At 33.1% G+C, this 22685-nt stretch overlaps 1 protein-coding gene across 3 annotated transcripts in view; it reads left to right on the forward strand.

The window, feature by feature from the left end:
* The window catches only part of Msh3 (mutS homolog 3), a 183564-nt gene that overhangs the window by 104926 nt on the left and 55953 nt on the right, over positions 1 to 22685 (forward strand). For all 3 annotated transcript variants that reach the window (XR_007346415.1, XM_015497854.2, XM_048800207.1), the window contains exons 14-17: positions 302 to 470; positions 9199 to 9263; positions 11515 to 11631; positions 17541 to 17648. Coding sequence is in view for 2 of the 3 variants with exons in the window: in XM_015497854.2 (XP_015353340.1) it covers positions 302 to 470; positions 9199 to 9263; positions 11515 to 11631; positions 17541 to 17648 (459 nt within the window). In the remaining variant the exon portion in view is untranslated. The remainder of the gene's footprint in view (positions 1 to 301; positions 471 to 9198; positions 9264 to 11514; positions 11632 to 17540; positions 17649 to 22685) is intronic.

The following is a 22685-nucleotide window of genomic DNA, read 5'->3' on the forward strand; positions in this document are numbered from 1 at the left end:
AAAAAAAAATTGACATTTACATTTGTCTTTATTTTCTGAAGGCAAATGACTCTTATTTAATTTTTTCTCTTGGTTTCACCATGGGAATCATGAATTTGTAAAATTAAAATTATATTATGGTAATTTTGTCAATCCTCAGAAGTTCAGAAACATTCCCATAAATACTTAGTGGCAGAACTGGCATTAGAACCACATTTTCTTGACTTCTAGCACTAGGGTCTTTTATCATGCTACAAAATAAAATTGATAACTGTTCTAATAATATACTTAAATATATGTATTTGCATTTTTCATATTTCAGAATTGGGAATAAAACTGAATTATTCAAAGACCTTTCTAACTTCCCTTTAATAAAACAGAGGAAGGATGAAATTCAAGAAGTTACTGACAAGATCCAAATACATTTGCAAGAAATACGAAAAATATTAAAAAATCCTTCTGCACAGTATGTGACAGTATCAGGACAGGAGGTAATGTCAAACATGAATTTATTTTGCATCAGCTTGCCTTAAGTAGAAAAGCTATTTTAAAATGTAAATAAAAATCTGAGGATAGGATGTAAGTATCATTTTTTCAACTTTTTGTTTTGTTCTTTGGAAATAAAAATAAATTGTTTTGATAAGAAATATTTTAATAATGATATTGTATTAGTCTTTTGACAAACTTATGCAACTTAATGTTATATGTGTTTTATTGTTATCTGTTGGAATTATATTATGGAAAACTTTGCTTCTTATATAAGTAGTAATTTAGAGAATCCACTTGTTCTGAATCCAGGACATAGAAGTCATTCTTCGATCCTAGGCTTAGAGAAAATGAAATAATACCAAGTGGACCATATAATATTGATTGGATCACACAGTGATTATTATACGATGGTAGTTCTTTCTGAAGTTAGTAGTGTAATTGCTAAATGGGGGAAAAGGCACTCATACTTTGCTGGTGGGACTGCAAATTGGTGCAACCAATCTGGAAAGCAGTATGGAGATTCCTTAGAAAAGTTGGAATGGAACCACTATTTGACCCAGCTATCTCGCTCCTTGGTTTACACCCAAAGGACTTAAAAATCAGCATATTGTAATAACATAACCACATCAATGTTCATAGCAGCACAATTCACAGTAGCTAAACTGTGGAACTAACCTAGATGCCCTTCAATGGATGAATGGATAAATGAACTGTGGTATATATACACAATGGAATATTACTCAGCCATTAAGAAGAATGAAATTATGGCATTTCAGGTAAATGGATGGAGTTGGAGAATATCAAGTTAAGCAAAGTAAGTCAATCCCCCCAAACCAAAGGCTGAATGTTCTCTCTGATAAGTGGATGCTGATCCATAATGGGGAAGGGGGAGACATGGGAAAAATGGAGGAACTTTGGGCAAAGGGGAGGGAGAGGTGGGAGGGTGCATGGGGGCAGGAAAGATGGTGGAATGAGATGGACATCATTACTCTAGGTACATGTATGACTGCAAATATGGTGTGATACTATATCATGCACAACCATAGAAATGTAAAGTTGTACTGCAGTTGTGTACTGTGAATCAAAATGCATTCTGCTGTCATGTATACCTAATTAAAATAAATTAATTTACAAGTAAAACAAGAGTGAAAAACTATATTTAGTGATTATGTAACAATATTGTGTTACTGTTTTTTTTATTTTATTAATTCTTTTTGATATATGACAGCAGAGTGCATTACAATTCATATTATACATATAGAGCACGATTTTTCATGTCTTTGGTTGTATAAAAAGTATATTCATACCAATTCGTGTCTTCATACCTGTAGTTTGGATGTTCATTACATTCCACCATCATTTCTAACCTCATGCCTCCTCTTTTCACCTCCCACCCCTTTTCCCTATCTAGAGTTTGTCTATTCCTCCCGTGCTCCCACTCCCTACCCCACTATGAATCAGCTTCCTTATATCAGAGAAAACATTCAGCATTTTTTTGCGGGGGGGATTGGCTAACTTCAGTTAGCATTATCTTTTCCAGCTCCAACCATTTACCTGCAAAAGCCATGATATTATTCTCTTTTATTGCTGAGTAATATTCCATTGTGTATATATGCCACTTTTTTTTAATCCATCTATTGAAGGGCATCTAGGTTGGTTCCACAGTTTAGCTATTGTGAATTATACTGCTATAAACGTTGATGTAGCTGTGTCCCTATAGGATGCTGCTTTTAAGTCCTTTGGGTATAGACCAAGGAGAGGGATAGCTGGGTCAAATGGTGGCTCCATTCCCAGTTTTCGAAGGAATTTCCATACTGCTTTCCATATTGGCTGCATCAATTTGCAGTCCCACCAGCAATGTATGAGTGTACCTTTTTCCCCACATCCTCGCCAACCCTTACTGTTGTTTGTCTTCATAATAGTTGCCATTCTGACTGGAGTGAGATGATATGTTAGAGTAGTTTTGATTTGCATTTCTCTAATTAGTAGAGATGATGAGCATTTTTTCATATGTTTGTTGATTGATTGTATATCCTCTTCTGAGAAGAGTCTGTTCATGACCTTGGCCCATTTATTGATTGGGTTATTTGTTTTTTTTGGTGTTTAACTTTTTGAGTTCTTTATATACCCTAGAGATTAGTGCTTTATCTGATGTGTGAGGGGTAAAAATTTGCTCGCAGGATGTAGGCTCTCTATTTACCTCACAGATTGTTTCTTTTGCTGAGAAGAAACTTTTTAGTTTGAGTCCATCCCATTTATTGATTCTTGGTTTCAATTCTTGCACTATAGGAGTCTTATTAAGGAAATATTTGGTGTTTTCAAACAGGAAAACACCAAATATTGAATTGTGTCTCTTGGTTGTATTATTCAATCATGACCTTCTAAAGTAAAAATAATGCAAGGATTACTCTTCTGCCTCTTTGGTGAAAATCAGATGATCACAATTGCTTTAATAATGTTAATAAAGGATATAAAGTAGCAGAGTGGCTTCTTGGTATTACAGTGGGAAAGCTAAGTGCCAGTTCTACCAGTTACATGCTACTTGACCATGGAAGAGTCAACTGTACCTTGAGACTAGTGTGAAGATCAGTTAAGTTAAAATACATCAAAGTGCTTTCTAATCATAAAATATTACTACTAAATTTTAATGTGATGACAATAATAGTAATATAGTTGCCATTTATCAAACACTTTGTGTTTGATAAATGGCAACTATATTACTACTATATGAGTGTGGCAAGTGTTTTACATGTATTATCTTACTTAATTCTTATAACAACAGGAAAAGAAAAAGGGTTATTCTAGTTTTACTGGAAAGAACCATGAGCTAGGTAAGTATGTTACCTAAGAGCAGAAGGTCAGTTTCAGCCCAGGTCTGCCTGGCTTCAGTCTATCATGTTATTATTTTGTTTCACTCAAAAATGTTAACCCAAGGAATTATTAATACCTGAGATATTATTTGATAAAATTAAGACATATAGAATCTGTATTATTCAAACTAAGATAAAACTTCAGTCTTGGGATGATGGTCCTGGATTCAGTTGACAATTTTTAAGTAAACATGGGAGAAAAATCTCAAGAATTTATAAGAGATAGTAGATTGGATATTCATTATGAGTGCAGCATTGAAGTTTAAGGAAAAATACAGCATGGAGATCAAGTATTTGTATTACAAATGATTTGGAAGGAAGAGAATTTATTTATTCTTTATGCCTTTAGTCAGTCAAGGTGATGAATTTGAGGAAGGAAATTTTTTAGTTATGAACAATGGGATAAATTTTTGTGTGTTTTTAATAGTTTACCCTAGAATTTTATTAATATATTAATGAAGTACTATTTTTGTAAATTTTTTTGAGAAATAATGATTCTGTTCAAATACCAAATGAATTCTAAATATTTAGAATTGTCACAAATTTTGTTTAAAAATAGATTAAAAGAATCGGCAAATTTAGAGATTATTAGAAGATTAAGACCAGACCATCAAATATGCTTATATAATTCTGAGAGAGGCAGGGAGGAAAACTTATTTTATGTATGTGTATGCTTCTTATTTTATATCCTTCCATTCCATCTGACAATTTCCATGCATATAGCTTTTGCCACTAAGTTGCTTAGGCCCTCTCTGAATTGCTGAGGCTGACCTCTACTTTTTAATCCTCTTTCCTCAGCCTCCCAAGTCACTGGAATTATAGGCATGAGCCATCACATCTGGCATTGGAAATAATTTTCAGGAAAATGTTTATTAATTCAGAGCATGCAACACATTGAAATATCTGTTTAGTGGGTTTAAAATATGGAAAACATTCTCTTTTTGATCTTCTAAATAAAAAAAATTGAACATTCTTAAGAGAGTGAGAAAAAAAACAGAGGGAAGGAGAGGGTTAACTGTGGTTTTGGAGAAACAAGCAGATTCTGGAGTGAGTTAAGAATTTCAGCAAACCTAGCAATGATGTTAGGCCGGTGATACCACAGGCTGTAGTTTGAGATCACTGTCATTTAACCAAGACAGAATTGGGGCCAAGGGAGAAGAATGTGAGAGATTGCTAGAATGAATCCAGGCCAACTTCTCTCATTTACATATAAGAAACACAGTCAGGAGCTGTAGTGCAGGGGAAGTTGCTATGAGAACTTTTTAAGGTTTCTGGAACATGTGCCGTTTTCCAATGTTCATTTTCTTTTTTTTAGCATAAGTCTTAAACAAAAAGGCCTGCCTGCTTATTCTTAGAATTCCTGAAAAAGGAAATAGCTAGAAAGAACTGTTCTATTCTATAGTTAACACAGACGAGGAAAAAAGCCAAGTGGATGACAACTTTGAAGAAGAACTTGGACAAAAAAATCCAAGGATATGGGAGTAATGTGAGAGCAGCATGTGACCACAGGGGCTTAAAAGATGAGAGGTCCGTTTGGGCTTTCCTCGATCTCACTCTATTTTCCATCCTGTATGGACTGTTTAAGTCGTGGCTTTCTGAAGTGATGGTGGCCCCTAGAATAGACCTGTGATATTCACACACTGAACAGTTATGATCCAGCTATTCCAAAGTTGCTGTTGGTTTTTATTAACTTCAGAATTTCCAACATTTCCCAGGCAGTGACTCCTGTGGATCTCTCAGTATGGATCTGAATGTTTCCTTCCCAAATATCAGTGATCCAGTGTGTTTCTCAATTTTGCTATTTGCAGGAGGGAAAGGGAGGGAGAAGGGGAATAGCACGGATGGTGAAAGGAGACCCTCATCATTATACAAAATACTTGTATGAAGATGTGAATTTGGTGTCAACATACCTAATATATAATCAGAGATATGATAAATAATTGTATAATGGTGTATTAAGAATTATAATGCAAAATAAATAAATTTAAAAAAAAAGAAAATTTTGCTATTTGCCTTTGGCACTGTTCTTCCCAGAATTTTTTTAATTAATAAAAATGAACATTTATTCTGTTATTATTAAATTATATATAGTAGCACTTTGCATATTGGAAATTACTGTACAACTTTATTTTTATCTTTTTATTTGTTCTTTCTAGATATGCATGACAGTAGAGTGTACTTTGACATATTATACATACATAGAATAAGTATAACTCATCCCAATTAGGATCCTGTTATTGTGGTTTGATATGATGTGGAGTTACATTGTCCATGTATTCATATATAAACATAGGAAAGATATGTCCAGTTCATTCTACTATCTTTTCTGTTCCTATCTTTCCTCTCTTCCTTTAATTCCCCTTTGTCTAGTCCAATGAACTTTTAATATTCCCCTAACTTTGTTGTGGGTTAGCATCCACATATCAGAGACAACATTCTGCCTTTGGTTTTTTGGGACTAGCTTATTTCAGTTAGCATGATAGTCTCCAGTTCCATCCATTTATTGGCAAATGCCATTATTTCATTCTTTTTTATTGCTTTGTAATATTCCATTGTGTATATATTATATTTTCTCTGTTCACTCACCTAGTTGATGGGCACCTCGGTTGGTTCCATAGGTTGACTATTGTGAATTGGGCTGCTATAAATGTTGAAGTGGCTGCATCACTGTACTATGCTGATTTTTTTTTTTAATTTTTATTGTTGGTTGTTAAAAACATTTAACCCACTTGAATCAAAGTGTGGAATATGATATGTCAAGAAATTTGTAATGTTTTGAACAACCCACAATAAAAAATTAAAAAAAAAAAAAAAAAAAAAAGCCTTAAAAATAAAGGGGAGTTTTATGAGTAAGAACATTAAAAGCTGTTCACGATACATTATTAAGTGAATAAAGAAAGTTGCAAAATACTGTGTATAGTATGATCCTATATTTGTAAAATAATGGGATGCATCTAAACTCATACATTCATAGACGATGCATTGAGAAATACATAAAAGAAATAGTTAACCGCACCTACCTGTGAGCAAAGGGCAAGACATAGGTGACTTCACTTTGTATATTATTGTTATTATTAAAATTTTTATAATAAACATGAATTACTTCAAACACATTTTAATAAAAATAAAATTTTAAAAAAAAAAAAAAACATTACATAGTTCTTGATATATCATATTTCACACTTTGATTCAAGAGGGTTATGAACTCCCATTTTTACCCCGTATACAGATTGCTGATTTTAATTCTTTGATTATAAACCTAGGAGTGGGATAACTGGGTCAAGTGATGGTTCTGTTCCAAGTTTTCTAAGAAATGTTCATACTGCTTTCCATTTTGGTTGCACCAATTTGCAGTCCCACCAGCAATGTATAAGTGAATCTTTCCCCCTACATCCTTGCCAACATTTATTATTACTTATATTCTTGATAATTGCCATTCTGATTTGGGTGAGATAGAATCTCAGTATAAAAATGCCAAAGTGTAACAATGAGCCCCATCATTATATATCATTATAACGCACTAACAAAAATAGGCAAATAAAAGGAGGGAAAAAAAAAGAAAGGCACAGTGGCACACACCTGTAATCCCAGCAGCTTGGGAGGCAGAGGCAGGAGGATCGTGAGTTCAAAGCCAGCCTCAGCAATTTAGCGAGGTGCTAATCAACTCATTGAGACCCTGTCTCTAAATAAAATACAAAAAAATTGAGCTGGGGATGTGGCTCAGTGGTCAAGTGGCCCTGAGTTCAATCCCCAGTACCGAGGGAGGGAGGGAAGGGGGGAAGGAAGGAAGGAAGGGAGGGAGGGAGGGAGGGGGGAATGAAGGAAGGGGGGAATGAAGGAAGGAAGGAAGGAAGGAAGGAAGGAGCCAATGTGTCTTCTCATAGAGCATGTTAAAATAGCAAAATTTAATGTAGTTTAAAAGTGATCTTATCTTTCCTATTAATTATATTTATTTTGTGGCTGTTTTCTTCAGTTACTTTTTAAAAAAATATTTTTGTTGTTGACAGTGGACCTTTATTTTTATTTTTTATGTGGTGCTGAGTATTGAACCCAGCGCCTCACACATGCTAGTCAAGTGCTCTACCACTGATCCACAACTTCAGCTCTTCTGCAGTTACTTTTTGTAGTCACAGGGCTTATTAAGAGTCTTTACTCTTTTTTTTAATTTTTATTTTTTAATTAGTTACATATGACAGTATAATGACCTTGACATATCATACATTTGAATCAGATGGGATGTAATATCTCATTTTTCTGAGTATACAGGTTGCAGAATCACATTGGTCATGCATTCACATATATACACACAGTAATAATAATGTCTGTTTTATTCTGCAATCCTTCCTATCTCCCGCATCCCTCCCCTCCCCTCCTATCACTTCTCTCTACCTAATCTAGGGTAACGCTATTCTTTTTTTTTTCCTCACATCTTTGTACATGTATTTTGTATAACATTGAGGGTCTCCTTCCACCATCCATGCAATTCCCTTTTTCCCTCCTTTTCGCTCCCACCCCTCTTCCCTATGTAGAGGTAATCTTCACTCTTAACTGTATAACTGAGTGTGGCAGATTTGAAACTGCATATTAATTTATTTCTGTACAAGAAGACATCTTTAGTCCCCAAAAATTTTGCTAAGGACCAAAACTCTTTAAAATTAGCCATTAATTTCTATTATAATTACTGTACAAACTATTGTGTTTCTATTAATGGAAAAATAAACTCTTAACCAGGTAGATAGTAATAATAATATGAATATCATAAATACATGAAGTTATATGCATATCATAAAACTGTTAAATGTGAAAAAAGTTCCCATTGCCACCTCAAAATAAATGATGGCCACAGAGCTCTGTGATTCATTGTCATGAAAAAATATTTTTAAAAATTTGTAAATACTAAAGTCCCCCCCTCCCCCCAAGAATTAGAGGACACTGAGACGAGGTGACTTGTAACTAATGCTAAACATGAAAGATATGATAGAAAAACTTGCTTTATGGCTGGTTTCAGAGATGCTTGCTTATCTGTGGGAGCTATAAAGATAGGATTCCTATATGTGAAAACATAAACTCTTATATAGGAAGAAATATCTTCTTCTTTCAATAGTTGGAGGAGTCAAGGATTTTTTTTTTTTTTTTTTGAATACTGGGGATCTGGGAATTGAACTCCGGGGCACTTGCCCACTGAGCCACAACCCCAGCCCTATTTTCTATTTTATTTAGAGACAGGGTCTCAATGAGTTGCTTAGTGCCTCGCTTTTGCTGAGGCTAACTTTGAACTTGGGATCCTTCTGCCTCAGCTTAACAAGCCACTGGGATTACAGGTATGTGCTGCCATGCCCGGCTGAAGCCAAGGTTTTTTAAAAGGATGCTTTTAGAGAATTTGGGTTTCTTCAGTAGAAACTATTGGGGGGAAAAAATCCTCTTCTGTTCAGAATAGGGAAGGAATCATTTCTCAAAATAGTGTTAACACCTAATAATTGAATATTTAAAAATTTTATATACTTACAAATTGAATCTTACCTGAGTAATAGAATTCTTAAGTGAATAATAATAAATGAAAGATGTTATTCATGAAAAATTACCATTCATAGTATGCATACAACACTATTATAAACATTAAAACTCCAAGTTACACCTTTATTATAAACTCTTTGCTCAGTACAAATTGTACTTTACCATAATTAGTCAGATTTTACTGTAGTGACACACATATAAACTTTCCCAAGAACAATACTGGATTTATTTCAAATATTTAGAAAAAGATTTATTAAACCTGTTATACCACAGTTTTGAGGAAGCTTTAAAAATACATAATTGATACTTATTCAAACATCTAACTATTCATTTGTATTTATTTTAGTTTATGATTGAAATAAAGAATTCTGCAATATCTTGTATACCAGCTGATTGGGTTAAGGTTGGAAGGTAGGTTTAAAAGCAATTTTTTTCTTATACCTTGAGTTATAATGACATCTGTATACCTCTTTGCTACCAGACTGTTAATAGCGACAATCTTGAGAATAAAAGCAAGTTTCTCCCTTGGATATTCCTATGAAATTTTTAACCAAAGAGATAATTGTAGCAATTTTTATCATTGATTTAAAAATATTTTTCAAAGGTATATCTTTGTTTTCCTTTTTTTGTAAGTTTCCATTTTATTCTTGTAGGTTATTGTACACAAGGAAAAAAGGTTGCAGAACCTTCAATTGTAAGATTAATTTGGTTGCTTGAACTTCTTGATGAATCTGTGCCTGACATTTCTTTTTAGAAGCTGAAATTTCATTTTCTACCTCACTGAACTTCACATTTCTTTATTCTTAATGCTTTCCTTGGCACATAGTTATAATAGTTCTTTACATCTTCTTTTTGTAGCTTATATTTATATCATGAATCGATGATATAAAAAATCAAAAACAAAATTAGAGAACCACATTGAGATTCTGTCTTTTCTCTTTGGTTAGCATTAATCTTCTAGAGGGGACTCACTTAAAATAGTATTACAGCAGTGTATACTCTGTGAATAGTATCAGTTTTGGATTATTTGTTAGTGCTGTTATTAATAAGTTTGAATGAATCTGAGATGAAAAAATTTTTTATTTACCTAAAACAGTTTTAGAGAAACAAGTAGCTGGTAAACATATAAAGGAACTTGGTTAAAGATGAAGGGAAATTTTGACATGATGTGTGAATAATTATTAATTATTTTAATTAAAAAAGAAAACTATTTATTATCCATTGCCAGAACAATAGATGCTGAAGGCACATGCCTGGGTTTGTTTAGCTCTGATACCATCTTTTTTTCCTGTGTTATTAGAGGTGCACTATAGATATGAGTATTGCTGGTTTGGGGGAATTTTTGTTTCTTTGTTGGCCTGTTTTCCTGTATCTACTTTTGTTCTATATTACAGCTAATGAATGGCAATATGTTTTATGAAGAGACATTACTTGCAATCATGTTAGTCTACCTAGAACACTAACTGAAATGCCTCAGTAAATGAATTTTGTCAGAAGAGAAGGCTATGATAAATGTTTGCATAGAAGTCTAAATGATGTAATTTAAAAGCAACAAGGAAAACATAAATCAATGTCAGCATTTGTGAACATTCAGTGGTAAATTGAATGAACAAATAAAATGGTTTGGGGAAAGTTCATTGCCATTTTCTTCTGGTCATCTAGGTCTTGACATAATGACATATTAGAGTATTGTTAGTTGGATTTTGAAAGTGAAAGATCCACACCCGATCAGCAATATGACAAATGAAAGATAACTGGGACAGTGTATTGCAGGAGTGAGGTAGCAAGCAAAGATCAGAGCTCACCCTCACCTTTTCTGCTTGAAGACCTATCATCCTAGTAGTGATGACATCACTTGCAGTAGCAACCACCTAATACTTGTTGAGTACTCACAACTAGGTACTCTGTTAAGCACTTCTCTTTCACCCTCTCAACAGTATGAGGTAGATACTATTACAGTCCCCATTCTACAGCTGAGGAAAGTGATGTTTAGAGAAAGTCCATTCTGTTTGCCCAGAGTCACAATAGTTGGTCAGTGGCAAGATGGAGGCCTTTGCCTAGAGTCTTTTCCTGGGACCCCCAGCAGCCTGTATTGTGCTTTTACAACTTGTTAATGAAAAGGGCAGAGATTACACTCAAGCCCAGACAAGGAGTATGTGGTATTTCTTCCCAACCAGAACCCCTGGGTCCTGAAGAACTCCTTCTAAATTTATGCTTTGCTTTCTTGTGATGCTTTACATTTAAAAAAATATATATATATAAAAAATATGACCTTCACCAGTGTATCTGTCTTCAACCTTTGTCACCTTACTTTGCTGTATTTGCTTCTCATTTTTTTTTTTAAGGCGAGCATTATCACTTAGTATAATTTAAAGAAAAAAAAAGCCTTTTTTTTTTTTTTTTGCCTATGAAATAAAAATTCTACAGTCTGACTTTGCCATACAGTTTGAAATACATTTAAAAAAGCTTCCTGAACAAGGTCATATTCTTAGGAATTAGTAGTTCAGGACCATAAAATAATTAAGGAATGTTCTCTATTTACAGCTATTTACTTTCAAAGTTCATCAGTGAATAATAAATAACTCCTTTAATTTTCTGAAGTGATGGCATTGCTGATTCTTATAACCTTGATTTCATATTTATGTTTTTCCCCCTCTTCTAGCACAAAGGCTGTGAGCCGCTTTCACTCTCCTTTTGTTATAGAAAATTACAGACATCTGAATCAGCTCCGGGAGCAGCTAGTCCTTGACTGCAACACTGAATGGCTTGATTTTCTAGAGTGAGTTTACAATGATAAATATAATCTGACTTTTTGCTATGAGAAATAGACCGGAAAATCTTTCCATCAAAAAGAAAAGTAGAGATTACTGCTTGTGACCTGCTATAAAATAGTTGAGTATTTGTGTTCTTGAGTTTTATTTTTAATCCATTGAAACATAAGCTTGTCTTAGTCTTTGGTGAGACCAAACACACATTATTGTTTCTGCACTAACATTTTGTTGTTAATAATGTTTAGTAGAGTCACTTTGAAATTCTACCTTGGAATTTACCTTTCTTATTAAAGACTTCGTGTCTCTTTCAGAGATGGACAGGTTTGGGCTAGTTGCTTTGTTTTTATTATCTCCATTTAATTTTTTTAATGACTTTATTATGTTTGTTTGTGTGTGTGTGTGTGTGTGTGTGTGTGTTTGTTTGTTTATTTATTTAATGTTGGGCTGAAGATCGAACCCAGTGCCTCACACATGCTAGGCAAGTACTCTAGCCCTTAGCCACATTCCCAGCCCTCCATTTAATTTTTTAAAAAATTTTAGCAGCCTGTGTTTTTTTTTCCTGCTTGTGGTTTTGAAGATGTTTAAGTCTACCAGAAAGTTGAAATGACCACCTTTATACCCTTTGTCTGAATTTATCAAGTTTCAACTTTTTTTTTTTAAAGAGAGAGAGAGAGAGAATTTTTTAATATTTATTTTTTAGTTTTTGGTGGACACAACATCTTTATTTTATTTTTATGTGGTGCTGAGGATCGAACCCAGTGCCCCGCGCATGCCAGGCGAGCGCGCTACCGCTTGACCACATCCCCAATCCCAAGTTTCAACTTTTTGCTGCATTTGTTTTGTATCTCTCATATGTATTTAATGTATATATATTATATGTATATAAAACACATATATACACACACATTTTTTCTGAACATTGAAAGTAAGTTTTAGACATCATAATACTTTATCCTTAAATAATTAAGCATAAATCTTCTCAGCATAAGAACATTCTGCTGTATAATCTTAAAACCATTACTATACCTAAAAAAAATTAATATTAAGAATATATTTGAATGTCTTGAATTTCCTGAACACCTCCCATCTCTTATTTTTCTTTCCATTTTTTTTTTTTTTTTTTAGTGGTACTAGATATGAACCCAGGCATGCTTTGTCACTGAGCAACATTCCCAATCCCTTTTGAGACAGTCTTGCTAAGTTGCTGAGGCTGCCCTTGAACTTGCAATCCTCCTGCCTCAGCTTCCTGAGTTACTGTAATTACAAGCATGTGCCACCATGTCCAGCCCCTCTCCAATTTTTAAATGAAAGATCTAGTTAACTTTCACACAATGCATTTGGTTATTATGTTTCTTTAGTCTGTTTGAATCTGTAATAGTTTGCTACCTTTTTTGTTTTCATAACATCACAAAAGAATATGATACTTATGGTATATTACTAAATGAAGAAAATGATGTAAAATAATATTGAAATATGATACAACTTATGTGTATAGTCATATAATGAAGAGCATATAAACATATTTTTAAAGATAGAGTGCATATATATGCTAGTGTATTAATTATTAGTTTGCTTATTGACCATATGTATATCTTAAAAGATATATGTGGACACACAAACACACAGTGGCCTTTAATTTGCAATGGGATCACATTCTGATAAGCCCATCCTAAGATGGAAATATCATTAAGTCAAAAATACAGTTAATTAAAAAATACAGTTAATTCATCTCATAGCTTAGCATATCATATCTGCAACATGTTCAGAACACTTACATTAGTCTACAGTTAGGCATCTTGACAGAGTATCACACCACATATTACTAGCCTGAGAAAAAAATCAAAGTTCATTCAAAATATAGATTCTACTGAGTGGTTATCATTTCTACACCATTGCAAAGTTGAAAATTTATAATTTGTACCATTGTAAGTTGGGGATCTTCTGCTTGTAGGCTCATGATGTTAACTGATTAGTTCTAAATAGTGAGATCAGTAGTGATATTAAATCCTCTGTTTTGCCAATGCATGATTTATTACTTTAGAACTTTATATAATGTGCATATATTACTTTAAAAATAAAGATGTGCATTAAAGTTTTTATAAAAATAAATGTTGCCTGAATTTAGCTAGAGCATTTGCAGCTAGAGCCCCATTTAAAAACAACATTGATTGTTATGCACACTGTTTATTGAGCTGCCAGATGGTGTGAATATGATATCATAAAAAAAAGATTAACCTCAATGAACCTGACATCAGAGGATTGAATACCAGCAGTAAGTGTATTATCCCTGACTGAGGTACTAACTGTTAGGCATTAGTCATATTACTTTTGATAAAAATGCTACAAAACAATCAAGGCTATAAACACTACTGCTACTAAAATTCTTTCTCAAAATAGGTATCTCTTTTGTATTCTGGAAGATGAAATCTGGATTTTGAGTAATCTTCTCAATTACAAATTTGTTAAATTTTCTCAGATAATAGTTCCGATATTTTAGAAATGAATTTGAAAGTAAAATGTAAAGTATTTTTTTATTCATATTAGCCCCCAATATTTCTGAGCAACATTTGATAATAAACTTCTCTAGTCATCATAATAGCTTTAAGTATCTTCATCTAATTCCCATAGACCCCGTAACCTCTTTGGGCCAGAAATTAATTCACTGTGCTTTGACTTCAGCCTTAAATTTATTGTGATAAGGTTGCATAAACCTGATCTTTAGGATTGTTATCTGAGTTGCCCATCTTTCAGCTTGTTGTTTTTCTAAGTATGGATTATCTTTGAAATTTGGTAAGGTGTTGAAAAATGGAAAAAAGCCAATAAATCAAACAAGACTTCTTTAATAAGAGTTATGATAATGTTTAAAGTTTATGATAATTTTCATTTATTCATATGCCTTATTTTATTCATCATTGACATGAGAAAGAACGTTATTATCCATATCAAAATAATTATCCTTTATTTCTTTTTGTGTTTTATTAACTGAAATTGTACCCACTGAAAACTATGTTTATTCTTTCTATCCTGGAAATTAGAATATTATGAGAGACAGTTACCTTCAACAAATCAGGGTGGCTTGTACAAAATCTGAGTAGAGAGTGAGAGTAAAAAAAAAACTTTGTGCCCAAATTCTTTGACACCCATGTCCAGAAAGGCAAAGGTAGAAACATCAAATATGACTGCTCTCTAGTAAGAGAGGGTCCCAGGATGAAAAGACCAGACCTATTTGTAATTAGGACAGGGATGGCATAGTCCAAGGGGTAAATGAGAGGTCAGTTTTCCAACCAAAGCCAGCTCAGGAATAACAAGGTACTGTTACTGGGCAGCCACCTTCCAGAGTTAGGGCCTTACAGCATATGGCATCTTCACAACTAGGAGGCTTGCTTTATGTATGTATGTATGTATGTATGTATGTATTTTCCCCTCTTTCTATCCAGTACTGGAGATGAACCCAGGGACATTCTAACTGAGCTACAACCACAGATTTTTCTCATTTTAGAGAGAAGGTCTGGCTAAATTGCTGAGGCTGGCCTCAAACTTGTAGTCATCCTGCCTCAGCCTCTGAGTTGCTGGGATTATAGGTGTGCACCACTGTGGTGGGCTACTAGGAAGCATTTTTAAGGTGGCGTCTGAGGACTTCCTGACTGATACTAGGGATGCATTTCCGTTGTGTTTGGGATTTACAGGCTCTTACACTGTTAATGGAATTCATATAATTTATTTTGATGAACTTTAATTCAGTGAGAAGTAGGTAATTAATTATGCTTTGTCTATTCAAAGAAGTGTACTGTGAATATATTTTTTCATTTCACACTTAGTCAACACAAAAATAAAGCTAAATACTTAAAATGTTCCCAGTTTTCAGGAAATATCATTTTCATAGAATATCATGATAATTTTAGAAAAATCAGGCAACAGTTTTTTTAAAAAATCAAAGACAGTGATCATTTATAGGAATAATTGATCATTGTAATAACAATGGGATATCCTTTTAAGCTATGAAACATTCTGAAAATGTTTAGAGTTAAGTAACAAATAGACTAAATCTCAACATTTCTGAAAAACGCTTTTTAAGAGAGATTTTCCAATGTAACTCCTCCCTCTCTCTCATAGCACGATATAACAAAGAGCTCAATTTGAATCTTGGTGTTGCTATTTAATAATTGTGAGACTGTAGGCTTTATTGCTTTAATCTCTCTGAACTTCATTTATAAAACTTAGGTAATTAAACCTACCTTAATGGTTGTTATAAAGAAATATAGGTGCCTTTCATAGGAACTGGTTAGTAAATATTGATTTTTCACTTTGACTTTTTCTTGGACCTTCTTTGTAGTTAACTTAGTTATCGTTATATTCCCTCATTTTCCAGTCTTTGAAGAATTTGAGGCTTATCATCACCTACATTTAAAATTTTTTTAATTAAATAAAAGTTGTTAATCCCTCTTGGAAGCAGAATAATTATTGTAAGAATTTAAGCTTAGTTATATATTTTATCTTAAAAAGACAATTCATCCTGGGCATTTAAAAAAAAAATAAGTTTTGCGAATTTAAAATAGATGTTCTTGCCTCTGCTCCCGACACTGGGTGATTCATTCAAATTCCCTACGTGTCAGGATTTGCATTTATTAAGAAATTGTAGTACAATGAATCATCTAGGCCCTCATAGACTGTGACTGAATCCAACATATATCTATCCATTTGCATGAGCAAGAATGTGAACTCTGAGAGGCACTAGCCAGCATCACTGCAAAAACCCTATGCTATAGATCAGAAGCTTCCTTGTTTATCAAAGGCACAGAAAGTATTTGCCTGGGTCACTGCTCCCAGACTTAACAGACATTGGTTCCCATAGGTTCCCAAGCCTAATTCTAATACACCAGCTTTCTGTCACCATGATAAAATACCTGAGATAAACAAAGGGGGAAACGTTTATTTTGGCTCATGGTTTCAGAAGTTTCGTTCCATGGTCAGCTGTTTCCATGTTGTTTTGGGGCCTGTGGCAAGGTAGAATGTCTTGGTATGGAGCATGTGGTGGAGCAAAGCAGCTCACCTTATGGCAGCCAGGAAGCAAAGAGGCCAAGGGTCTCAAAAAAAAAAAATTAAGTTTTGGATCCTTTTTGTAGTATAATTATATGTATTTCAAATATCTATAACAGATCATTACAAACAGATGTTCACAATTTATATAGTATGGTACACATTGAAATATAATACTATGATACAAGGTAATTGGGCAATTTAGGAAAAACAACAACAAAAACACCTGTACACATTCCTATACTTTTCCTGACCAAGTCTTTTAATAAGTCTTTTAAGCTTTTAGATCACCAGGTATTATAGTTTAACTGGCCAAAGATTTGAGACAATGACTATTATCTTTTAAAAAACAAATCTAAAATTAAATTTTTATAAACATTATTCATAGGATAATTGAAAAAAATTACTTTTTCCCTTTGCTTGTCTTTAACAACTATTTATTACCATATCTATTCTATAATAAGAGTGTGGAGTAGACACTAGGGGTACAAAATAGGTGAGTCTGCCTTTGAGAGGCTTTCAGTTCAGTGTGAGAGGTATTGAAATTGTTATTTTAGGTTTGCATGTTCCTGTATAAGAGGAGCCCAAAGGGAAGCTCACCTGTCTGAGTAGCTTATGATGTGTTGGAGCTTAATGCAAATTATTTCTACATTTGTGTTCTTTATATATAAGTTGAAATATCATAGTCAGATGAAATGTATAATATAGTATAAATAGTAGGTACCTGTATATACAAGGTATATTAAAAATAAAGGTAGTTCAACCAAGTTCCCATCTGTCTTACTTGTTAGGTATACTGCTTATTTTGGGGGTACTTATATTAGCATAGCTCTTAGAGATTTAAGACATTAACTTGCTCATTTTGTTTCTGTTTCTATAGGAATTTCAGTAAACATTATCACGCTTTGTGTAAAGCAGTGCATCACCTAGCAACCATTGACTGTATTTTCTCCCTGGCCAAGGTCGCAAAGCAAGGAGATTACTGCCGGTAATATCTTTTATCTCTTCTCTTTATCATTGCTTCAGATAAAATTGCATTATTCAGTTTATTCTAGTGTCTTTATTATAAAATATTACAGTTACTCAAATGTGTCAGATTCTTGGTAAAGTGAAATGTCATACACATAAAGCTTGATTTGAAAAATAACAAATTCCTTTCTTATTCCACCTATTAAATGAAAGCAGATGTTTCTAACTCTAGAAATGAATGTTATATTTTAATTTTTAAGTTTATGTGGTCAGTATATTGATAAAGTTTGAGTACCCTTTTCTTATGTTGACATTGATTTGAAGACTTTACATCATTTTAAACTTTATAAAAGCTTGATTAGGGCTGGGACTGTGGCTCAGCAGTAGCGCATTTGCCTGGCATGTGTGAGGCACTGGGTTTGATTTTCAGCACCACATATAAATAAATAAAAATAAAGATCTATGAACAACTAAGAAAAAAATTTAAAAAGAGAAAAGGAAAGCTTGATTAGCTAAAAAAAGGATTGAAGGAGAATGGACATTTCTGTGATTTTCTCTGTTCCTCCTGAGAGCCCAAATTCATCCCATTATTCTTTATTGGCTTTTAAACACTCCAACATGGTTTATTCTCCTTTCCGTTGTGGATGTTAGTATGAAATAAACCTAACTTTAAATCTTAGCTCTAACTTTTAGGAAAATTTTTTTGTCTTCCAAAAGCTTGAGGGACACACACACACACACACACACACACGTACACACCCTTCAGAAGAGTAAAAAAATATTTAGCTAATTGGCTTATTGTGAGGACTAAAAAGAAAGCCTATGTATGACAGTGCCTAGCAGTATCTATGACCTACAGAGTTCTTAGTAGGCATATTTTGCTATTTATATTCTTTCATGTTTTGGTTTCTTCTTGTCACATTAGAGGGATTTGAACGAACACAGATTTGCATTGTCAGTCAGTTACCAATAGGCATTTTAGAACTGAAGCAGTGTAGTAAATGGGAAGGAAGGGAGTAGAATTATATATTCTATTTGTCATCTGTTATAGAAGGCTTAGAGTCTACAATCAGTTGACTTTTTGAAAGATTGAGGATTGAATCCAGGTTTACTATTCAACTATGTCTCCAGGCTTTTTTTTTTTTTTTTTTTTTTAATTTTGAGACAGGATCTCGCCTTGCTAAGTTGCTTAGGACACTAATAGTCTGGTGTTACTTAATTCCAATCATGGGTCGAGATGATGTATTCTTCTGTCTGATGAGCAGCCCTAGCTATTTCAGTCTAGCACATATCTGTCCACTGTTCTCAGCCCACTACCTCAGAAAGCAGCCAGCACCCATAGGGGAAGACTGGCCCTTCCATGGGCCTTGGTCCTATCCCAGATCCTACCTGGTAATTCTTTGCTGTCTTGTTAGTTTTTAGGTGCCTTTGGGTAGCTCTTTCCTATACTTTGTCTAGCTTTTCTCCTTGGATGGGTAGGAAGATTGTTTCAAGTTACCTAGTTTGTCAGTGAAACATTTTAGGACATTTCATTTTGGCATTTCACATATCAAAAACTTCCCAAATTGGGCACTGCATATATTAAGAAGAATCAATCTAAAAAAAATCTAAATAAATTATGCCATAATCTTTCAGTAGTCTTATCAATCTCTTTTTTGGCAAAAATTAAACTGAATGTAAATAGCCATGAAATAGGAGATTTCTGTCTAAAATTCATTTTAAATAGTATATAAGTGTCTAAAGTTTGTTTTTCTTAAATTTCCAGCTGTTGAAAGACATTAGTGCTTTTGAACTGTTTTATTTTAATTCAAATTGATTATTTGACTTCATAATTGAAATCTTTTCTTTCTAAACAGTATTAAGATCTTTTTATTCACTATAGTCTAAAACTTTAGGCAAAAGTTTTTATCCTAGGGTCTCTTATTCCAATTTATATAATGAATATTATACTGTTTTAACTAATGTAGATTATCTTGTTTCTCTGGATCAGTTGAAATAGAAAGATGCAATTTTAAAAATATAAAGTAAAATAAACAAATTTGTTCAAGTTCACATGGTTCATTTTTTTTTCCCAGGAAATGTCTGGATTTTCTCAGTTCTTTCCCCCTTGTGGCCATAAAATATCATTAATATGCTTTTGCCACTTTTCTAGCTATAAATATTCTGTCCTACTGTAACATCCCAGCTCCATTGATTATCCTTTACTGTTATTCTACCAGGAAGTGTTTTATCATTATATAATTTTGATAGCAACAGAATAAGTCAGTAAAGCAGAACAAATCACTCAAAATTTCGTCCTGAAGTGAAAATCTTTTTTGGGAAGTCATATCAATGTCATGAATGTGATATAGTGATTTCACTTGGCAGAGCACCTAGGATTTTGTTTTTAAATTGATAACACAAGTGTTTCGGTTTTTTTTCCTCTTGTAGTAAATTCATAATCCATCTAGATAAATATCCTATGTTAGAATTATACTCTAAAATCCAAGAACTGTAATTTCAATGTTCGTCTCCATGATGATGTCAAATTATTTACTCAGGAGATACCTGAGTCACTTTCTTTGAAAAATATGAGAGTATTTTCTTGAGATTTTATTAGCCAGATATATGAAAGAAGAAGAATATTATGTATTTAGGAAAGTGGTGTTTCTTGGCATAATAAGTATGTTCTGAAAGTGTTCATATATAAAGTTCTGGGTCAGATAACTTGAGGAGGTTGTTTGTAGGATGCTATGCTGAAAAACACCAATAAATGGCCAAGAAACTGATGAAAAGATGTTCAGCATTAATAATCAATAGTTACAAATTAAAACGATGAAGGTAGCAGCATTCACCCACCACATGGTCAAAAATTTAAAAATTTGAATATATCAGCTCTGTTGAGGGTATAAAAAACAAGTCAACTTTTATATCCTGCTGACACAAAAAAAGTATATTGGTAGAGCTTCTCTTGAATATTGAAATAAAAAGTATTCATACCCACTTCAGGAATTTTCCCTAGCTTAGAGAAACACTAGGACACATACACATATAAGGTTATTTATTGCAGCATTATTTATAACAATGAAAATTTGGACACAGTGCAGCAACTTCAAAAGAACACTGAAACTCTGATAATAAATGATCCTTAATTTTCAGCATACTGTGCTATCAGGGTTCATTGGACCTAATTTCAGTTTTTTAAGGGTATTCCAAAGATCAATGAAAAAAATTGTCTTTTTTTCATTTAAAATGGAGAATAAAACTCATTGTGTCTTATATTTATTATGTGGGTCCATTGGACCCTTTAATCAATCTGAGATAGACTTTGAAATCTTTAGTGAATCTTGAAATATTTATTATTTCAATATCCTAGGGGCTATTTCACATTGTTTTCAGTTATTCCAACTATGATATAAAAGCCTAAAATAAAAAGAAATCTGGAGAATCTGGAGAATGATAATGCAAAATGAGGGAAAAAATATTACCTTTTTGTTTTCTTATCATGTTGCTCAAAGTGATATACCATCTTTGAAGAAGGTATAAAAGAAAAGCGCAGGTGCTAAAGTTGTAATCTGCTGATAACTTTCATTGGGTAGAGTTGAGAATTCAGAATTTTTCATCTTTCACCTATAATAAAAGGTAAAACAGTTGACAAAGGACCATTTCACAGTTAGTAGGTTAATCAGAAGATGAAGAGAAAGATAGTGTTCTAAATACTATTGACAATAAGGCATCTCCTATATAAACAAAATCAATTATAAATGCTCATGTGACTATTTTTAGTCAATATTATTATTAAAAATTGATGTATCAATAATGTATTTGTAGGGCAAGATAAAATATGCTATTCTCATCCAGTCATTCCATATGAAGCATTCATCATGTAATATTTGGTGACTAGAAACTCGATAATCCTGTTTTGTTAAAAGACATCATGGTTTTCTGTCTTTCATTGTAGTTGTTCACCAAAATTTATTTGATGCAGTTTATAGGTGAACAGGTAGGAGGAGATTGAAAGGATATGGATGCTATAGAAATGAAAATATTAATTTGATTAATTATTCTAATTGGTGTCTATAAATCTAAAAATGAAAATGTTTTGTGGTTATGGAACAAAAGAGTTTTAGCTCTCCTTCCAGAAAATTATCAGTTTTAGGTAGTTTTGAATGCATTTTGTCTCTGAGAGTATGAGAAGAACCAGAACAAATGAACTAGAAACTATTAGAAGTTATTAAAATTTGGAATTCAGTATTTATAAATGAATGTATTCCAGGTGCATGCATGAAAGTTGATAATGCAGTTATATTCAGAATGTGCTACCCTATTTCAATTATATAAGCCTTGAAAACCAGAAAACTATGAAATAAAAATGTGACACTTGCCATTTTTAAATTCTTACTAAGGGTTTGGGGGGTATAGTCCAGTGGTAGAACACATGTCTAGCATTCATGAACCCTTGGGTTTGATCCCCAGCATGCCAAAACAAATAAGCAAACACGTGTACACACACATATATAAGATACATATAATAATATGTAAAATTATTTATAAAATGGACTTTAAAATATTAAAAATAAGAGTCTGTTGGATCAGATAGTAATGGTCAAATTGATTTTCTTATGTGTACTGATGGTTTAAATACACTATTGAGTTAAAAATAGTTGTACAATGTTATATTACGATATAACTTTTTTTTAACCAATATGATGTGTCTATAAACATAAATTTATAGAGGAAGGTTGGGAATAGGAGACACCAAACTGATCTCAGTGATAACATCTGGGAGAAGTCCCAGCAGGGCTGGCTCAGGGGATAGGATAAATAGATAATACTGATAAGATATAATGGATGATAAGATATGAAGGCTTGGAAAACTGATAAGGTTCACAGGCTTAAAAAAAAATGAGATGCCTTAAAGATAGGCATCTCATTCTCAGATAAAACCTTTCTCACCTAATTACTCCTTACAAATTCTTTGACTCCCATCTACACATTATTTTACTCTAGTCAGGCTCCTCTCTACCCTGCCTCTTTTATTTCTCCTCCTCCTCCTCCTCCTCCTCCTCCTCCCTCC

This window comes from Marmota marmota, unplaced genomic scaffold (genome assembly GCF_001458135.2).
Source record: "Marmota marmota marmota unplaced genomic scaffold, marMar, whole genome shotgun sequence".
Taxonomy (NCBI): Eukaryota; Metazoa; Chordata; class Mammalia; order Rodentia; family Sciuridae; genus Marmota; species Marmota marmota.